At 41.0% G+C, this 22,438-nt stretch overlaps 1 protein-coding gene across 1 annotated transcript in view; it reads left to right on the forward strand.

Moving 5' to 3' along the window:
- tox (thymocyte selection-associated high mobility group box) overlaps positions 1–22,438 on the forward strand; it is a 50,450-nt gene that overhangs the window by 23,369 nt on the left and 4,643 nt on the right. Inside the window, exons 4-8 of the mRNA XM_062404656.1 lie at positions 6,959–7,243; positions 13,193–13,438; positions 16,220–16,453; positions 18,195–18,275; positions 20,503–20,991. Of these exons, the coding sequence (XP_062260640.1) occupies positions 6,959–7,243; positions 13,193–13,438; positions 16,220–16,453; positions 18,195–18,275; positions 20,503–20,991 (1,335 nt within the window). The remainder of the gene's footprint in view (positions 1–6,958; positions 7,244–13,192; positions 13,439–16,219; positions 16,454–18,194; positions 18,276–20,502; positions 20,992–22,438) is intronic.

The raw sequence follows: 22,438 nt of genomic DNA on the forward strand, positions 1-22,438 counted from the left end.
CCATCCGGTCCACTTGTGTTTTGTGGATCTGGAGAAGGCGTATGACCGGGTCCCCTGGGAGAAACTGTGGGAGGTGCTGCGGGAGTATGGGGTAAGGGGGTCTCTCCTCAGGCCCATCCAATCTCTGTACTCCCAAAGCGAGAGCTGTGTTCGGGTCCTCGGCAGCCAGTCAGTTTCGTTCTCAGTGGGTGCTGGTCTCCGCCAGGGCTGCGCCTTGTCACCAATCCTGTTTGTGATATACATGGACAGGATATCGAGGCGTAGTCGTGGTGGGGAGGGGTTGCAGTTCGGTGGTCTGAGGATCTCGTCACTGCTTTTTGCGGATGATGTGGTCCTCATTGGATCATCGGCTTGTGACCTTCAGCACTCACTGGATCGGCTGGCGGCCGAGTGTGAAGCGGCTGGGATGAGGATCAGCACCGCTAAATCTGAGGCCATGACTCTTAGCAGGAAACCGATGGATTGGTTACTCCGGGTAGGAAATGAGTCCTTAGCCCAAGTGAAGGAGTTAAAGTACCTCGGGGTCTTGTTCGCGAGTGAGGGTACTATGGAGCGTGAGATTGGCTGGAGAATCGGAGCAGCAGGGGCGGTATTGCGTTCGCTTTACCGCACCGTTGTAACGAAAAGAGAGCTGAGCCGCAAGGCAAAGCTCTCGATCTACCGATCGATCTTCGTTCCTATCTTCACCTATGGTCATGAGGGCTGGGTGATGACCGAAAGGACGAGATCGCAGGTACAAGCGGCCGAGATGAGTTTTCTCAGAAGGGATAGGGTGAGAAGCTCAGTCATCCGTGAGGAACTCGGATTAGAGCCGCTGCTCCTTTACTTAGAAAGGAGTCAGCTGAGGTGGTTCGGGCATCTGGTAAGGATGCCCACTGGGCGCTTCCCTTGGGAGGTTTTTCAGGCACGTCCAGTGGGGAGGAGACCTCGGGGAAGACCCAGGACTAGGTGGAGAGATTATATCTCAACACTGGCCTGGGAACGCCTCGGGATCCCCCTCTCAGAGCTGGTCAATGTGGCCCGGGAAAGGGAAGTCTGGGGCCCCCTGCTTGAGCTGCTCCCCCCGCGACCCGACCCCGGATAAGCGGATGACGATGAGTGAGTGATGAGTGACAAAAATACAATTTGTGCCATCAGTAGCTATACTGTAAACAAAGGAACACTTTATATTTGTGTGTCACCTTTTATTCTCTAAATACAATGTCAATCAATCAATCAATCAAATTTTATTTGTATAGCCCATATTCACAAATTACAATTCATCTCATAGGGCTTTAACAGGGTGTGACATCCTCTGTCCTTAACCCTCAGCAAGAGTAAGGAAAAACTACAAAAAACCCTTTTAACAGGGTAAAAATATGTAGAAACCTCAGAGAGAGCCACATGTGAGGGATCCCTCTCCCAGGAAGGACAGAAGTGCAATAGATGCCACGTGCAGGAGAACATCATCAATAATCAAAGTCTCTAGCAGCATTGATGAAGCACAGTCCATGCTCAGCAACCATCTAGACCACGATCCACCATCCAGACCAGACGCCACTTCAGTCCTCAGTCACCGTCCACCGCCGCCCACCAGGAGGACCCATCACAAGCCACCACTGCGGTCCTGGTCCACCACCCGTGCCCAATGCCAACGCGACACAGGGTCCGCCACCAGCACCACGATCAGCCCACATGACTCAGAATCCGCCACACTGGATCCAACACCGCGACCCCCGGTGCGCGATCCACAAACCGTAATCCATGGTGCGGCCACAGAGGCCCTGGATCTGCGGGTGATAAAGCAAAGGGATTCCGGGGAAGGGGGATAGGGATGGAGAAGAGGAAGGAGAAGCTGGAAAGAGAAGCTCCGTGTGTCATGTGTCATAAAATAGAACAAGTAACGTTCTGGCGCACTAATTAGCTCTAACTATAAGCTTTATCAAAAAGGAAGGTTTTGAGCCTACTTTTAAACGAACAGATGGTGACTGCCTCCCGAACTGAAAGTGGTAGATTATTCCACAGCCGAGGGGCTTGATGGCTAAAAGCTCTGGCTCCTACTCTACTTTTAGAGAATTTAGGGACGACAAGTAGGCTTGAATTCTGGGAGCGGAGTGCTCTAGTGGGTTTATAAGGTATTAACAGCTCTTTAAGGTATAAAGGCGCTATATTATTAAGGGCCTTGAAGGTGAGGAGGAGAATTTTAAATTCTATTCTAGATTTAACTGGAAGCCAGTGTAGCGATGCTAATATTGGAGAAATGTGCTCTCTTCTCTTTGTTCTTGTCAGGACACGTGCTGCAGCATTTTGGACAAGCTGTAGAGTCTTTAACGACTTCCTGCTGGAGCCTGATAATAATGAATTACAATAGTCCAGTCTCGATGTAACAAAGGCGTGGACTAGTTTTTCTGCATCTTTTTGTGAAAGGACATGTCTAATTTTTGAAATATTACGCAAGTGGAAAAAAGCGGTCCTAGAAATTTGTTTTAAGTGACTATTAAAGGATAAATCAGGATCGAAGATCACTCCCAAGTTCCTGACTGTTTCATTGGAAGCAAGGGCAATGTCGTCTAGCGCAGCTATATCATTAGATAATGCATCTCTAAGGTGTTTGGGGCCAAGTATTATAACCTCTGTTTTGTCTGAGTTTAATAAGAGAAAATTGCGGGTCATCCAGGTTTTTATGTCCTTGAGACATGTTCGAAGTTTAGTTAATTGATTACTTTGTTCAGGTTTTATTGACAAATATAACTGGGTGTCATCCGCATAGCAGTGGAAATTTACCGAGTGTGTCCTGATAATGTTTCCTAGTGGAAGCATATATAATGAGAATAAAATTGGGCCGAGCAGAGAGCCCTGTGGAACACCATGATTAACTTTGGTGCGCACAGATGACTCATCATTAATTTGCACAAATTGGGAGCGATCAGAAAAATACGATTTAAACCAGTTAAGGGCGGTTCCATTAATGTTAATTAACTGTTTTAGTCTTTGTAATAAAATTTGATGGTCAATTGTGTCGAATGCTGCACTGAGATCTAACAGAACGAGGACAGACACAAGTCCCTGATCTGAGGCTATTAAAAGGTCATTAGTGACTTTTGCCAAGGCTGTCTCTGTACTGTGATTGGCTCTAAACCCCGATTGAAAGTCTTCATATATATTATTTTCCTGGAGAAACTCACACAGCTGATTGGCTACCACTTTTTCTAAGATTTTAGAAATGAAGGAGAGGTTAGATATTGGTCTGTAATTGGCTAAAACCTCTGGGTCTAGGGTGGGTTTTTTGAGTAGGGGTTTGATGACAGCTATTTTAAAAAACTGTGGTACATAACCTGATGATAATGACAGATTGATAATGTTAAGTAACGAACTATCAATTAGGGGCAGAATGTCTTTAAGTAAGTTGGTAGGAATGGGATCTAAGATACAGGTTGTTGGTTTAGAACCTGAGATTAATTTGGTAAACTGATCACGGGTGATCAGAGAGAAGCTGTCTAAGTAATGGGTAGGATTCTCAGCCGTTTCTGAGATCTCTATTGTTGGGAGGGTATTAGTGCCAATTGAGGGCAGGAGATGGTTGATTTTATTTCTAATAGTTTGAATTTTATCATTAAAAAAGGTCATAAAGATATTGCTATTTAGGGATGGAGGAATACTGGGTTCGGTGGAGGTGTGACTCTCTGTCAGCCTGGCTACAGTGCAGAAGAGAAACCTGGGGTTATTTTTATTCTCTTCTATTAGTTTTGAATAGTAGGCGGCTCTTACTTTGTGGAGAGCCTTTTTATATTCTTTAACACTATTCTTCCAGTCTATGAGGTTTTCAACATTGTTGCTGGAGCGCCACTTCCTTTCTAGTTTTCTTGATAATTGTTTTAACTCATTTGTCTGGGAATTATACCACGGAGCTAATTTACTATGTTTGACATTTTTCTTTTTTAGAGGCGCTATTGAATCTAATGTTAATCGTAATGAGTCTGCAGAGCTATCGACGAGGTGGTCGATCTCAATGGAGCTCAGGGTTTTAAAGAATTTGTTGTTTATATCTACTGCTAATACGGGTTTAAATGTAATTGGGATTATTTCCTTAAATTTAGCTACAGCACTATCAGGTAGACATCTAGAAAATGAATTTTTTATTAGTGGCATATATTCAGTTATTGAAAAATCAAAGGTTATTAAATTATGGTCTGATAGAACTGGATTGCGCGGAAGTACTGTTAAATTTTCAATTGCGACACCGTACGATAATACAAGGTCAAGTGTGTGGTTACCACAATGAGTAGGTTTGTGCACACACTGACTGAAACCAATAGAGTCTAGTATTGAAATAAATGCTACGCTAAGGCAATCTTTATTATTATCAACATGAATATTAAAGTCACCAACAATAATAATTTTATCGGTGTTTAGGACTAAGTTTGATAAAAACTCAGGGAATTCCTTTAAAAATTCAGTATAAGCCCTGGGAGCACGGTAAACTACGGCAAATATGATTGGCTGTTGGTGGTTCCTGGATTGGCGTGGAAGACTAAGAACCAGACATTCAAATGACTTGTAGCTGAGTTTAGGTTTAGGATTAATTGATAGACTGGAGTTAAAAATAGCAGCAACTCCACCTCCTCGCCCAATTTCTCTAGGAACCTGTGAATTGATATGACTGGGGGGAGTAGATTCATTTAGAATCAGGGTGGTCCTGCCCTCCTGCTCGGTGCTCCAGATACGCAGAGTGTTCCCTGATGCTCAGGGAAGTTATACAGGGTTGAGACCTGCCCTTGATTGAAACTCGACACATAGCTGGCTATAACTTCCTGCTTGTCAGGTTTCTCATACTAGGCAGAGAGATCCTCAGGTTTTGAGATCTTCAGCACCTCATTCACATATGGGGCCGGGTCCTGAAAAACCTTGTGAAAGATGAGGTCCAACAGGTTATCCATGTAATCTGTAATACAAATTGGGGAAAAAGTTGGACATTTTGCATTTTTTTGTATTTATTATTTTCTTTTTATAATTATATTATTTTATTTATCGTGAAGACGATAAATAAATGGTCTTTAAATGGTGAAGACCATTAAATGGTAAAGACCATTTAAAGACCATGCTGCTCCGATTCTCCAGCCAATCTCATGCTCCATAGTACCCTCACTCGCGAACAAGACCCCGAGGTACTTTAACTCCTTCACTTGGGCTAAGGACTCATTTCCTACCCGGAGTAACCAATCCATCGGTTTCCTGCTAAGAGTCATGGCCTCAGATTTAGCGGTGCTGATCCTCATCCCAGCCGCTTCACACTCGGCCGCCAGCCGATCCAGTGAGTGCTGAAGGTCACAAGCCGATGATCCAATGAGGACCACATCATCCGCAAAAAGCAGTGACGAGATCCTCAGACCACCGAACTGCAACCCCTCCCCACCACGACTACGCCTCGATATCCTGTCCATGTATATCACAAACAGGATTGGTGAGCGTGGAGAGCCGAACACTCACGAACCTGCCATGTGATCACCGTTCACCGTGGACTCGCCAGCCATCCTCGATTAATGAAAACTCCTGTAAAGTCTCTCCCTATCCCCCACCACTACATACTAGCCCCCCCACCCCCTCACACACGGCACAACATGCTAACGGCACTAGCCTCCACACAAAATGTCTAAAAGAAGCAAATACCAGAATTATAAAAAAAAAATACTTAGATTTCCCTCGTCTTCAGTATTGCCATGGAAAGATGGCACCGACCCCTCTTTCAATAACAACCTTTTAGAGAATCCAGCGTTATATTGGCCCAGGTTGATAAAACAGTCCGATTCAAAGTGGTGGCAGGAACGTTGCCATCATATATGAACTCAATCCATCTCAATCTTGTGTCTTCTGAAGCTGGAGTCACATGAAGACATGTTTGAAGCCGACCACCGATTCATGCTGCTAGTTAGCTAATCCAAGTGTTTCCAAGGCTTGCAAGAATGAAATGGCTGACACCGGTGGACCGATCTTCTATAAAGTGGGAGGGTCCATCTAGGGGTGGGTCGAGTGGTAGTGGGGGAGTGCATAGAGCTATGGGGGAATATACTAAATGGGCATTTTTCGACTATGACGTCTATTTCGGGGGAAATTCCATTGGACGCACTTTAGCACATAGTTTCTGAAATAGAGAAACCACAACAAATCGCGGGAGTGATTTTTTTTCCAGAGTTTTTGGGATGGTAGACATGCCAGATACCCAAACTAATGTGTAGAAGCACTATAAAAGTGGAATTTTCATAATATGTCCCCTTTAATGGTTTAGCTCCACAGAACATTTCTGACTTGCTTACTGGATAGAACCCGGTCAGGCCTCTAAGATCAGTAGAGCTGCCTGATGACCTGAGGTCCGTCACAACATTGTCTACTTTCAAAAGCAAACTTATAACATTTCTTTTCTCTCAGGCCTTTGCCTTATTTTCTGTATTTAGTCTGTCCATATGTAATGCATGTTTCCTGTTCAGCTGCTGTTAAATTGTATCATTTAATTGCTATAATGTCTAATTGTGTGGTGCATTTGATGTATGCTTTATTTGATCATATTCGTGTATTACATTTCATTTTCATTGTAATAGTTATGATAGTATACACCTTTACATCTGTTTCTATATGTTTTTATTTATTTTAATTTTAATGTATTCTCTCAATGTGAAGCACGTTGAGTTTCTTTGAAAGAAATGTGCTATATAAATATAATTCTCTAAAAATGTTGATACTCAAAAGGTTCATTACTGGATTGATTATTGCTGTATGTCTTGCACAAACATACATTGACTTTACTTATTGGGAGGAAAATGTTGGATCTCTGGCAGTGTAAATGTTGCAGTTGTGGATCATGGATGTCATCAAAATCGTACAACATTTTTTTTCCCATGAGCCTTTGGTCTCCAATAGGTTATTTTTGTTGATTCACAACACGGTGACAGGATGTAAAAATAATTGTGTCTTTCTGTTTTTCCAGTCATACTCAGTTGGTGGATTGGGTGATGAGGACTTCAACATCCCTCCTATCACCCCCCAGAACCTGCCAGACCACATGATGCCCCCCCACATCTCACACAATTCCCCCTCTGGACCATACCACTCCCTTGAGCCTCCGTCCAGCTCCGCTCCACACCACCTCTACCAGCTGCAGGGCATGGACCTGCCTGGCATGTCCGGTGGCCAAGATGGAGCTGCTATGTTGAACCAAGATGGCCGCAAGTTCAGCCCAGACAGCGGCCCGATGACCAGCACACTATCAGTGGTAAGTAGTCAAAAAAAAATAATCACATACATACCACATGAAAATTAATGGAAATGTATTTTTAGCAACATGACATGTAAAGGGGCAGTGACGTGTAAATGACGTTAGCGTATGTGACCTTTAGTCTCCTAAATCAAAGGTTACAGATGCTTGCAGGCACTGCAAATCAATCAGCTTGTTTCTTTAGTATTCACTGATGACACAATTTTACTCTGAAATGAAAGAGAGCTATGTACATTAAACTACCCATATTGTATATTTTATGAATTATGAAAATGCTCAGCTTGGAATAATAATAATTTTGACAAGTGAAGTTATGTTTTCGTTTGTTTGTGTGTTTGTTTAGCAGGATTTGGTAAAATCTAAGCTGTAATTTCGTTATTGGGTGCGGCTTACCCCAGGAGTAACCAATTAAATATTAGGTCAAGATTGGGCCCTTCTAGTTTGTGATGTGGTTCTTCCAGACCTACTTTTTAAATCTGGAATTTACATCTCCCTTTCTTTCATTGAAAATGAAAATCCCTGCGTATCTATATACACAAGGATGTTGAGCCTCAGTAGAGGTCTGCACAGAACCATTCCTGTTTTTTTTAAACATACGTTCAAAACATTTTAAATTTACCACATCATTCATGTCAATCCTGTGAATGATGTCTAAATGAGAGTTCTCTGTGACTTCGGCTTGTGTCAATGATCTCCACTTATGTTCACTAAAGTAAAAAATCTGAGGCAAGTGCAGTTTAAATTGTATAGAACATCCAAATGCAGAGCTTCTTTTCAGTTTTAGAACAACATTTAAAAATAAAATGAATTGAAAAATACAATAAATAAAAATGGGTGCCTGGGCAAAGCTCCTGCTGTGGAAACACTTTTTATGTCGTAGGAGTCCAAAATATTTCTAGAAAGGTTTGAATATTTTTGTCACAGTAAAAAACACTAAAATACCTGACACTGAAGCTAACCAAATCCATGCTTTACAAATCTCACTAACATTGTGCTGATACAAAATGAACTTGCACAAAAATACTTTGACTCTAATTATTGGGATAAAATTAAGGATCTTGATGAGCATTGAGATTTGAACTGACATTCAGCAGATATACTTTAACTATACTCTTTCATATTTTATTCAGTTCAACTATGTGAAATGGGATATTGCCCGGGGCAGTGTTATTTGAAAGCCAATCATGGAAGCTGGTTGATTTGACATTTGCCTCATATTTTAAGTCCTCATTTCACAGTGGAGTGAAAATCTTGCTTTAGCTGTGACATTTACAACATCTAACTGTGTCATACAGTAAAAAAAAAAGGCCTGCCTGTAATAATAAGTGTCAGTATGAAACCTCATGATGGCCTCGAATTAGAATTACACTAGAATAACACTGCAGACTCCTTTTATTAACTATCTTATTCATTTGAGTGTGACTTACCTGTCTGTTATGTGTGTAGCATTAATAATTTTAGTAATGTGAAGAGAAGCTCCTTTTCCCCATCTTACTCTGTCTATGCCCTTCCCCTCTCTCTCTCTCTCTCTCTCTGTCTCTCTCTCTCTCTAGCTCGCTGTTATATTCTCATACCAACATACATTTAGTGCCAGTCCATGAATTATGGTTGCCTAGCAACCATGCCTGGCTCAGTCTAAACAGGGTGGATGGGGTGTGTGCATGTGTGTACGTGCGTGTGTGTGTTCCTAGAGGAGGCAACTTCTCGATAGCAGTTATTGTTGACATCCAGGGTTGGAAAGATAACTGAAAAACGGCTCTCAAGTAAAATACCGGAGAATTTACTCAAATGAAAGGACAAAGTTCATCAGTAATCTGATTAAATACTACTGAGTTCCAATTTAAAAGAAGCTTCTCTTCTTTAAAGGTTAGAAGTCTTAAATGCTGGAATTATGCTAAATCACAAAGTTGTCAAATGAAAGAACATCCTTGGCTACGAATATATACACACACCATACTAGCCAATACATTCTGGTGAGGCTCTTTTAAGCCTGTGAATAAAACTGACGATTGATTATTGATAATTACAAGTCTAGGAATTCCAAAGAAGGTATCCAAAGTCATTATGTAGTGATATATAGCCACTTAAATAGAATATCCACCACTTATACAGAAATAAGTAGCAGAAAAGGCCAAGATATATAAACATCATAAACTCCACAGCTGCTGCAGCTGACAAACACAGACAAAGGGCTACGTTGCCGGGCAACGTAGTGGTTAATGATGCGCTCCTCTGTACGGTGACTTACACTGATCAGTCAGTTGTCACACTCACCTGCCTGAGCATCAGTCTGTGAGTCTTATCCATTGCAAAGTCCTCCACAACTTCTCTGCTCGTTCTGACACCAGTCCAGATACATCTCACACAGTCAAGCATAACTTCATTCGGCTTTTGTTTTTAATGTAATACTTTTAACTATAAATGTAGCAAAGTAAAATACTCAAAAGAAAAGTACTAATAGTACTGATTTCCCTCAAAAACGTATTAACATCATCAGCATCATCAAAAAATGGAAAGACATAAAAAACCTAGGAGCACTGGTTTTGAAACACAATTTAAGACTATTTATTCTCATTTACTGAGGAAATTGAGCACCAGGTATAGATTTAAATGTTATTTTTGAATATAAATAATTTATTTATTAAGTTTAAAATTACAGGGACAGTGCTCATTAATAAACATTTTGTTTGAATATGCATCCACTGGGTCGTATATATTGTGTGATTAAATAAGCTGTTTCTTGAGCACAATGATCTAGTGTAATAATTAGAATCCTTCATTTTCTCTTCTCTGGCCAACTCTGTACAGTATATTCAATGAGAGAAACAACAGTATTTTATAGCTTGCCATTCTTTGCATATTTTGGTAATTCAGACCAAAGACTCACAGTTTTGTGTTCAATCATATGTCTTGGTCCAAGAATCATAGTAAATACAATCAAACAATTTCAAGTTCTGATTTAGCTAAAATCAATAACCGATTTTGTTTGATTTTGTTGCTGTATTTTCACTTTGAAATACAATCATTAATGTGCCCCTGGTTTATGATTAATCAACATTTCCCTCCTTCATGACATGAGTCAGTCATTACTCAACCTTCAGGGGTTCCCCCTCTCTTACCCCCCTCATTCTTTAAAAGACGTGATTTTGCGAACGCCAGAAGGAAAATTAGGTTTTACTTTTCCCGTTGTTAAATTTCCATGTATGGTTCAACAGTGTTTAGGTTAGGTGGTCTATGTTGTTCTATCTGACCTTGTGACGAATTATTCCTATTAATTGCAAGTGACACTTCCACACAAAACCACTCAAATTAGAGCTTTAATACAGTAGCTCCTTCCCGTTCTTTAAATTTCTTCTCTTGTATTTTTAATTTTTGTAAAGTAACCATTTTCATTTTTAAAAGTTTCAAGCTGTCATCCTTAGCCTTGTAGATTCATTTTATTATACATAGTCATAATAAATGAACATTAACATGATAATTTATAGTACTTTTTAGTCATTAAATCGAAACTTGCCAAAAATGTTTCTGAAAACGGTTTTCCATCAAGAGGTTTAATTAGTTATTTTAAATCCATGCATTGTTTTATTTAACATGTGTGGTTTAATTTTGATAATGATGTGGGCTTTCCGAGTGCTGTGTCACCTCTTATTCCAGTCAACGGACAGTGATGTTACCACGTCAACTATTAAAATATAGTACCTCCATCCCCTCCCATAAATTTCATCTCTTGTGTTTTCAGTTTTGTAAATATTTAATCTCTCATCCAAATCCTCGCAGCTTAATTGTCATTATATAGATAAAACTAAAAATTCATTCAAATCATTAAACCCAAGCTTCCCAAGCATATTACCAACAACCAAATAAACCATAGAAAATGTTGATTGCTTCATTTAAATCCATGTATTTTTATTTATTTCTCAATGCGTCAATAATATCTCAGCTTGTACGTGATATCAGATTGAAAAGCTTTCGAGAGCATATGAAAGTGGAATATTTTGACTGTTCACTACGATGACATTTATCGAAGTCCTACCCTAACCAGTACCAAACTGCAGCTGATATTTTTCAGCACATCTTTCTGGTACGCACATGAATGTGAAACCTGTTCCAAAGTTAGAGAAATGTCACTGTGCATTCCGTCTAAATACCGCAGCTGTATTCAGAGCCTGCTTCCAGTAACCAAGTTCAGGTAATGCTTTCCCAAGAGGGGCAGTGCGTAGAAGACCACATCCGTTATTATTCAATGCTTACTAAGAGGAAACTCTCAATACACGGCATCAACCAAGTCCCATCTTCATATTTTGCTATAATAGGTGTCAAAGTCCCCACGCTGCAGGTCTTAGCAGTGATAACTTTTGTTTTCCTGAGAAATGAACAGAATACCACTGATGACTAACGCACTAAGAGATGTTCACATTTTGGCAATGTCAGTTGACTAAGCTACACCACACAATGGCTGACAGTTGGAGCACAAAGGAACAATATGCCACGAAATAATATTCAATCCATTTGTCCAGAACTGCTTAAGACTGCTTTGTGGTCGTTTACCTCATTGCTCTGGAGCTACAGTTTTTACTAACATGTATTTTGATGTGACATTTAAATTTCAACATTAATGGAAAAAAATGAAAGATGCCCTTTATTAATTCAAGATTGCCTCCATTTTCTATTTGGGGGACAAATATTTTAAAGGAAATATTATGCATTCTTCCAGGTTTTTCCTTGGTTTCTGGGGGTATTGTGTGCTGTGCTGGCACATGTGTGTGTAGGTGATGGGTTAATAAACATCTCATCTTCAAATGTAAGAGGACCACCACTTACTTTAATTGTCTCATATTTAAGCCTATACGTTATAATTTTCTTTTCATTTATTTATCTTATTGTACAAAAAATAAGTCTTATATGATGTCTCCTCACTTTAAATCTCGAAGCAAACAGCATCGACAAATAATTGAATATCTGAGTGGACAAGGTAAAACACTTGTGCTTTTTTCTGTCCAATCTGCATCTGTGGACATCATAACATTTGCTCCCGATCAAGTTATTTAGCCGCTTCTGTGGAGCATAGCAAATGGAGTTTTAAATCTATATTGATGTATTTACAGACGAGTTGGAATTGACGTTTAAAATGACTCCTGATCCCATCTTCTGTCTGACCTGTATTGCCGGTTGCCATGGTTACTATCAGACTTCATTATTAGTGAATCCTGGACGGCTGCACACTGTACAAATCCTATCAGGCAAAGGCAGAGCCTGTCTCAAAGCCTAAGTAGGTCTGTTACATGAACATGTTATGTCGCTCAGATACTGTTTCAGCACACCTTCTGTTCACTCCATCATGGAATCTTAGATACAAACCTTATATAAAAGAAAAAAACATGACCTGACACACTGATGTTTTAAGCAGAATTAAATAGCTTTTTGACTATTTAGGACAAGCATGTGCCTAAACACTGTATTTTTTATTTGTTGTTATTCTATTCACCTGATGGATTCCAGCAATTCCTATTGAAAATGCACAGGCTTTTTAGCTGATAAATGCTTCACTATGTTTACCAGTCAGAAGCCTTATAAAGTTCCCATCACATGACCCCTCTCTGGTAGAAACCAGATTAACTTCAGCCACCAGTGTATAACTCAACATGGATGATAAATTACAAGTGTTGTTGACCCTGTTGTGCAGTTAAACTCTGCATTTTACAATGATACAAATCCTTACATGCGTATCAGTGTATTTGAGTGTTCATGTGATCATTCGATATGGCCTGCGTTTTCAGGCCTGTTAATAGGGATAGTTATTAAACCTGATTTTGTGCCAAAAACCTTTGAGTGGACAGAGATAATTTTAGAAGCGCAAAAGGCAGACAGGAACGTTGTGTAGAGGTTGGTTGATCTTCAATCCAGTCGTCAGAATCACTGCAATGATCTCTTGTTGTCTTTGCACAGATGCAGCAGATGGTGAACTCTGATTCTCGGTTTACCTGCAGCCAACAGCCAATTGAAGCAGCTCTTGGACCCAGGAACCAATCAAGCATGTCTCTACAGGGTCAGCTGTCCACCATCAACCAATCCCAGCTGGGGCTCAGCGGCAACTCTGTCACCCATAACTCTCCCTCACCTCCAGAGAGTAAATCTGCCACACCATCTCCCTCCAGTTCAGCACATGAGGATGATAATGATGATGGACTCAGGGTAAAAGCACACACGCACACACATGGTTTTATTAATATGACTGATAACAATAATGAGCTTTATTTCTGTAAAAATTATTAACAAAGCTAAAAGATTCTTCAAAAGATCATCAACAGTCATCAAGTTAGATTAAAAATGCATTTTAATACACAAATTTAGGCTTTTTTAAATAGTGTAGAAAGGATTTAAAAGTGGTAATATAGTATTTCTGATCTCAGCAGGTAAGTCATTGCAGAGTTTGGGGGCCTGTACTGCAAAAAACAGAAGGCCACTATCAGCTGATCTAAGATGGCACTCAGGCTAACAGGAAGTTACTATATCCATGATATAGATCATTAGAAAAAATCAATTATCTTTTACAATCAATATAAAAACAAGCAGGATGCCAAAGATGGACGCCAGAGTTGGTGTATGGTCCTGTTTTCTTGAACCAGTGATTCTAGCAGCAGCAGAGTAATACCTGTATGGAGGGCATTACAAAAATCTAGTCATGAAAAAATACAAGCATGGACAGGCCAGAACATTTAAGAGAAAAGGATAGATTTGATGCTGATGTTACTGGCTCTGAGATTTTAGTTTTTCTTCACACGCCCTGTCATCAGTCGTTATTGTTCTTGGTCAATCTGTTCGATGTTTATTGACATCAAATCAGGAAACATTCAGTTTCAGTTCAGTCAATTGATGTATCTGCTTTGCCCAATGTATTTTACAATGACTCAAATCAACTTTATCTGTGACTTACCCAAGTTTAAGACAAAATTAGCTAGTTTAAACATTCAAACTGAAAGACAACACCTGGACGACAATAAACACCTGTCAGGCACATGTTCCAGTATCGTTTATCAGTTGAAAAATTGGGTGTGATCAGACAAAAGGGTGTTTAGCATATCTAAATGCAAATACCAGGAAATAAAAGCAGAAATGTTCCACTCTCGTCTCATAAAAATGTTTTACACCAAGATGTCAAAAGAATAAGCTCTGACCCTCCGATATTTCTGGAGGGGATTTGTATATATAACCAGTTACTGGTTTTTAATGTTGTGGCTGATTGTGTGTATACACAAACACAAACAATCCTCTGTTTCTTTCAGTTAGTGAGTCATATCAGACTAAGCTGTAGCAACCATACACGCGCACTGTGTGCGCGTGTGTGTGTGTGCGTGCGTGCGTGCGTGCGTGCGTGCGTGCTTGCGCGTGTGTGTGCGTGTGCGCGTGTGCGTGTGCGTGTGCGTGTGTGTGCGTGTGCGTGTGCGTGTGTGTGTGTGTGTGTGTGTCTGCGTGTCTGCGTGTCTGCGTGTGTGTGTGTGTGTGTGCATGCAGACAGTGAAGAGTTGCTATGTTAATGTGATGTGTCATAATAGACCCATTCTCCCTGCATATCAACTAGATGGAAATCAGCTCCCTCGTTCTGTGTCTCACACTAAAACAAGCAACCTGCACCAAACTGACTGCTCAAATTCTGGGGAAACGAAACCATACTGTTGAATAACACAAACTGTCGTCGTGTTATTAAGAACACCTAGATAAAAGTGCTTTGAGATTACATATAATATGATTTGGGGCTTTACAAATAAAATTGAATTGAATTAATGTGTTCCAAATGAGAGCACTGCGATACAGCCTATCTTCCTTAAGATTTCAGTGCTGAATTTGGGTTGAAGCTGAAGAAGTAAGGAGGGCTTATTTGCATTGCTCAATTCAAACAAAAAAATAAAATATAAAACTATATTGGTTCATATTTAATTAGTGCCTCCCTTCAATTGATGGTTCATATATGTGCACAGGTTAGTAAGAAAAGCTTTGGTTATTATACATGAGAGATTTCTGCATTAATGCTTTTCACTGGTAAAATAATTGATTATTGCTCTGGTTTTCTTTTTTTAAATTAGTTTCTTTAGATTTTAATAAATAGAGAATTTACAAAGCTCCTGTCACTGACATCAGCAGCAGAGTTGTCTACCAATGTGAGTGGTAACTGGAGCACAGACCTTCCCATTTAAGTCCAAAATGTCAAACATTTTGGAAAATACATTAGAGATACTTTATTCACTGTATGTAATGTGCACGTCTGAGTTACCTGGACAAAGGCAGACATTTCAGAAGCCTCTTTCATCCTCCATCTAACAGAACTGATATACTTGAAATGATTTAGTTGGACAGTATTTCTTTATTTTACAGATCTGCTATTTTCTGATCATATCATGAAAGTGTCCCATTTAAAACTACATAATTTGTAGCTAATTACAGGTTCACAATGTGACAAAATTATATTTGTCATGTTGAGCGTTGAATATATATTTATCTTTAATTTATTATTGGAAATGTTATTCTTCACATTGATTAGATTGTATGTTTGTTTGTAGACAAATCGCACAATGATGCTTGACCTTCTTTGAATTGATAGTCTTTTAATTGGAATTAATTAGTTTGTTAATAAATGTACTATTTGAATATGTCCCTTTTATTGGTAATTAGTACCAAATGATATCGTTCATTTAAAAAGCATCCCATTCAATTGGTAATACATGATTTAATTATTATAATATACGGACTCATAATAATAAATGTAAATGTGTACACCAGTCTAACAAAGGCCAGGGTGAAAGAAGGGAAAATTACAAAAACAAAGAATAATCATCATAGCATATTTTTTATTAATACAGTCATTGCTACACAATATTTACCCAAAGCAACCATGTTGTTTTTCTACCACTGTTTTAGTTTAAAGTTTATATTAATTTACAACTTAGCTCGTTCTCAAACTCCTCCTTCTCCTCTTAGCATGGGAGCGTAGCAGAGAAGCGGCCAGCAACAGTGGACATCAAGAAACCGAAAACGCCAAAGAAGAAGAAGCGAAAGGACCCCAATGAGCCAGTGAAACCAGTGTCTGCCTATGCCTTGTTCTTCAGGGACACCCAAGCCAACATCAAGGCCCAGAACCCCAACGCCACCTTTGGAGAAGTGTCAAAGATTGTGGCCTCTATGTGGGATGGCCTGGGAGAGGAGCAGAAACAGGTAGATCCACCTTCCTTGATATTTTATTTTAGCTCTAATGTCCTCTGTGATCCTCCTATAGCAGTGGTCTTTAATGTTTTCAGGCCAAAGACCCCCAAACTGGTGAAGAGATGGAGCAGGGATCCCCTACTATATATATTAGGGATGCACCGATATGGAAATTCTTGGCCGAAACAGATGTTTAAAACAACATATTTTGGTCAAAATACCACAAGGTTAATTTAAAACAGCACCCTTTGACCCGGTCTAAAACAGCCCTTCTCAGAATGACCTGTTTGAGTGCCAATAGTTTCTCCCGCCATTTACCCGCGCTTCATTGAATTTCTTCACTTTGACGTGAACGGAGGGTTTCCCCAGCGGGGGCTGAGATGATTTGCGAGAAGTGCCCGACACACGTCCAGAGTCGCAGCCGCCAACCGTGGTACCCGGTCCCCTCCAACGGCCCGCCTTCCGCACCGGCAACGGATACCACCCCGCGGTCCAAGAGAAAGAAAACATAAATATAGCTGCCCTGTTATTGTGCATTCAATACTAAGCTATTAAAATATTACACAGGTTCATATATTCATGTTTTTAATTTAAACATGTGCAAGGTACAGGGTGGCCATGCCACTGCCATTTATAATCATACATCTTGCATACAACACTGATCTTTTAAAGAAATTCACAGATTAAAGTTTTTATTTTAAACATACATGTAGAAGAGACAGTGAATCCTCAAGCCATCTGTGGATGGCACACATACTCCCACATTGGTGAGATGTCCGACCCTGATGGGTAGCAAACAACTTATCTAACCTTGGACGGATGGAGGTTGTCAGGCAGAGGTTCATATCAGCCTCACAATATCTCGGATGGATGTTAATGTGTATTTAAAGACAATTACATTTGTGGGAAAAAATTGGTCTAATCAACCAAACATTTCGCGACCCACCGGCAGTACCTCCGCGGACCCCCTGTTGAAGACCTCTGTCCTATAGTTACTGCAGCAGTAACTGCAACTATCGCACGTTTTCTCGCGATACTCACAAGGTCTTGTGTGAAATGTCATTTACTTTACTTGTATTGGATTTGGCTGCAATGCTGTTTACCTCTGAAACTTGGAAAGTGTTTTTTTAACTCAAACACACACCCCTCCATCCGCATAGTGGTTTTAAATTGTTTGGGTGAACTATCCCTTTAATATTGTCATTTTGCACATGTTAGCTTACTGACCAATACTGAATAAAGTGTTTTCCTTCAAGCAAATCTGTGCCTGAGTACAGCCTAATGGAGCTGCTAGCATGGCTGTCATGTTTTCTCAGTTTTGATAGATCGTGGAAAAAAGTCCAGTTGGAGGAAAAAACGTGTTAAATGATAAAGGAAACAAATGCAGTGGACTGAAGTCAAGGTCTTTGACTTGACATGGTCTTTGTGACAGGATACATCAGGTCTAACCTTACAATTGAGAATATTTGTTATTACTGACTTGGCATAATAGCCTACAACAGGCGACTCATTCGGAGAAGAGCTGTAGTTGTTGCTTTGGAAATTCATTATTATGGTTGTGTCTTATTGGATAAATGAGTCAGATGGGAGGAAATATTAGCCTTATGAGGATTATACCTGAAATACTGAAGACTTTTCACAGTGATAAAAACTGTTACTTAACTATTGAGTTACTTCTAGTTAAATAAATGTGTAGAAGTTATTTTTTGATTAATGAGTTTTTTACTTGAGAAATACCATTTTTGTGTTTCAGTTGTACAAGAAGAGGACAGAGACAGCAAAGAAGGAGTATCTGAAACAACTGGCTGCCTACAGAGCTAGCCTGGTCTCACAGGTACTACACACACACATGCACGCCGTACACACACACACACCTATGTGAGGAACGGCCAAAATGTCCTCACTTTCCAAAAATGGCCTCACTCAGTAAGGTTTATACTCAAAATGATCCTCACAAACATATAAGTGCAAGTGCAAGTACATGCACATGCACACACACACACAATTCAGATGCAACATATGCACAATTCTCCTTTAAGCCAGGGATGGGGAACATCCTTATTTCGGGCCAAGATGAACTGATGAACCATCAGGGAGCAGATTACTGCTGTCGTACAAGATAATAAAAGAAAACTGAACTGCAATAAGTATTTTTTTATTGCTACGAAAAGACAGACATAAAAAACACTGTCCGAGATATTTGTGTGTGAGACAACTTCAGAGTTTGACATGAGGGAGGAATTACTGTCATTTAAGCCAGGTGTGGAAACACCATAGTAAAGTGTTTGTTTGCAGATATATATTTTGTATAGCAAAACCTGCTTTGAGTAGCATCATCATCAGTACCATCAGACATCAAATAAGAAAAGAAGCTGCCACTCCCCCTGATTCAGAGCTGAATGAGACATGTTGATTTGATGTGTTATTTACAGGGTTCCTACAGTCATGGAAAACCTGGGAAAGTCATGGCATTTTAATATGTGTTTTTCCATGTATGGAAAATTCATGGAAAAATAATAAAATCCCCAAAGTTTTGGAAAAGTCATGTCATTCATGCGGTTTTCGCCCCGGATGTGGAACTACAGACCAGCTCTTCACTCTCGCAAGGATCCTGGAGGGGGCCTGGGAGTATGCCCATCCGGTCTACATGTGTTTTGTGGATCTGGAGAAGGCGTATGACCGGGTCCCCCGGGAGAAACTGTGGGAGGTGCTGCGGGAGTATGGGGTAAGGGGGTCTATCCTCAGGGCCATCCAATCCCTGTACTCCCAAAGCGAGAGCTGTGTTCGCGTCCTCGGCAGCCAGTCAGTTTCGTTCTCAGTGGATGCTGGTCTCCGCCAGGGCTGCGCCTTGTCACCAATCCTGTTTGTGATATACATGGACAGGATATCGAGGCGTAGTCGGGGTGGGGAGGGGTTGCAGTTCGGTGGTCTGAGGATCTCGTCACTGCTTTTTGCAGATGACGTGGTCCTCATTGGATCATCGGCCTGTGACCTTCAGCACTCACTGGATCGGCTGGTGGCCGAGTGTGAAGCGGCTGGGATGAGGATCAGCACCTCTAAATCTGAGGCCATGACTCTTAGCAGGAAACCGATGGATTGCTTACTCCGGGTAGGAAATGAGTCCTTAGCCCAAGTGAAGGAGTTCAAGTACCTTGGGGTCTTGTTCGCGAGTGAGGGTACTATGGAGCGTGAGATTGGCCGGAGAATCGGAGCAGCGGGGGCGGTATTGCGTTCGCTTTACCGCACCGTTGTAACGAAAAGAGAGCTGAGCCGCAAGGCAAAGCTCTCGATCTACCGGTCGATCTTCGTTCCTATCCTCACCTATGGTCATGAGGGCTGGGTGATGACCGAAAGGACGAGATCACGGGTACAAGCGGCCGAGATGAGTTTTCTCAGAAGGGTGGCTGGCTTCTCCCTTAGGGATAGGGTGAGAAGCTCAGCCATCCGTGAGGAACTCGGATTAGAGCCGCTGCTCCTTCACTTAGAAAGGAGTCAGCTGAGGTGGTTCGGGCATCTGGTAAGGATGCCCACTGGGCGCCTTCCTTGGGAGGTGTTTCAGGCACGTCCAGTGGGGAGGAGACCTCGGGGAAGACCCAGGACTAGGTGGAGAGATTATATCTCAACACTGGCCTGGGAACGCCTCGGGATCCCCCCGTCAGAGTTGGTCAATGTGGCCCGGGAAAGGGAAGTCTGGGGCCCCCTGCTTGAGCTGCTCCCCCCGCGACCCGACCCCGGATAAGCGGATGAAAATGAGATGAGAGATGTCATTCATTTACGCTGAGTTTTAAAAAATTCATGTGCTTTTAAATAAATACGCTCAAAAATACAAGCAGGCATACTTGGGTGTATTTAATACATGACAAATTCAATTCTTTGCTAAAATCAAATAAGAAAGTGTCATGAATCATGGGAAATTAAGGTTTTAGGGTTTTTTGTCATTACAGTCCTGTTAGGATGCTCTTCTAGAGGACGTCTGAGGCCTGAGTGTGTTAAATGAATAAACAGTTCCGTCCAGAGGGTTGTAAAACTGATTCTCTTTTAAACTTCTTTTCCTTCCCCAGAGTTACAATGACCCATCTGAAATGAAGCTGCCCCACTCCTTGTCTTCCTCTTCCTCTACCTCAATGTTTACACCTAAACCTTCAGTCTACACCAGTCACCCAGGCCAGCACCCTTCCTCCAGCTCACTCTCCCACCCTCACCATCTCCCTCCCCATCAGCACCAGGGCATGTACATGACGTACCCTCACCCGTCCCATCCTTCCCACGCCTCAAACCCCGGCCTCGGCCCTCACCTGTCTCCTCCTCACACCCAGATCCACCCCCAGCTCCAGGGTTTGTCCTCCAGAGGGACTGTGCCACGGGCCAGTGTCCCGCACCAGGGAGGTCTCTCGCTCGGCAATGTGGTGGCAGCATCCACCCCTCCCCTCCGTAGCCAGGCACACCTGGGAGGACTCCATAGTCCACACCACCAGCACCAGCACCAGCACCAGCACCAGCAGCTCAGTGGACACTCACTGGGAATGACACACTCACCTGCCATGCCACAGGTCAGTCACTGTGACGTGTTGTTTTACTTGCTTGTTAATTAATGGTGTCTACCAATCATATTTACTATAGTGTTATATATCAAGCCCTCTTTCTCCAGCAAACCTGTGGAAAAATAATTATGCCATATAATGTTTTAGAGTTTTGACCATAAAATTTCAGTTGACCATCCATAGATTGCCCTCTTTAGTTTTCCAATGCTTAGTACATTCATTCACTGATATTGCTTAAGGTTCCTGCTTTGGTAACATCTTGAGTAATGATTCAAATCATGGATGTGTACAGCTCAGCCTGAATTGGCAGATGTGGAGATTTCCTCAGAAGTATAAATACTTTGTCGTAATTTAATGCTACAAACTATTTATATACGTTCCTTGCCCAATACATTGTAGAACAATACAGACCAAGGATATTTATTTTCTCATGTGTATACAGATTTAATTTTCACTTCACTTTCCTTAAATATGGAATGGGGACCCACACAGGGTTTCATTTGTACTGTTCAATTTGTGCTTTGGGTCATCAAACTATTTTTCACAATCACAATGGGATTAATTCCAGCCGATCCTAATTATTAATCATGTTCATTATTGAGTCGTTATGACATTTGGTGCTGAATTAGCTGACCTGAAAAAATACAGACAGTACAGATAATGTTATACAGACAAGTTGAAATACTGAGGAAGATCTAAAGTTGTAAATAGTTGTTAATTGTCAAGTTTCTAAAACTTGTGGAAATCAACTTTTAATCAGACATCAATTTTTGATCTGTTGTCTCTATTTCTGTCTCTCTCTTTCTACCCATCTCTTATGTAGTCAATCAGTGAAGCGACGGCCATAGTACCACTCTGCTTGGGAAATGCTTGGCGCCCACAAGACTTTTTAGAGTGTTTAAGTTTTAGAGACATTAAAACTGAGAGCTTTGGAAAAGCTACTGGCTCTGTTAATGTTTGTAATCTCATGGATGCTTTGTAGTCTGGACAGGCAGAAACGGAGATGTTTAGAAAGAATGACATAGCCACTCACAACCGGTCACTATATAGTCTACTGATTCTTCAGGCTCTTATCACATGACCCTTCTCTGTAAGAAAACAACCGACATTGGCCTCGGCTACCAGTGTAGAATGCAACATGGATAATCAATTACAAGCATTGCTGACTCTGTTGTCTTTGCTAACAGCTGCTGTGTAGTTAAATTCTCCATTTTATAATGATCCAACTGCTACTTTCTTGTCCAAGTTGCTGCTTCTAGTTTGTAGCCTTGCTCTTTCTGAATGTAACAAACAAAAGCTTCCTGTGTGTACGTTAGTGGTCACATGTTGCGCGTGTTTTGGCGTGTTATTATAGCTAGGGATTAAAACTGATACGAACCAATACTCCCATTTTTACAGAGATCGTTTTAGTTTGAAAAACACCATTTTCAAATGAAAACCTAGTGTTAGGCATGTA

The sequence above is a fragment of the Platichthys flesus genome, chromosome 14 (assembly GCF_949316205.1).
Source record: "Platichthys flesus chromosome 14, fPlaFle2.1, whole genome shotgun sequence".
Lineage (NCBI taxonomy): Eukaryota > Metazoa > Chordata > Actinopteri > Pleuronectiformes > Pleuronectidae > Platichthys > Platichthys flesus.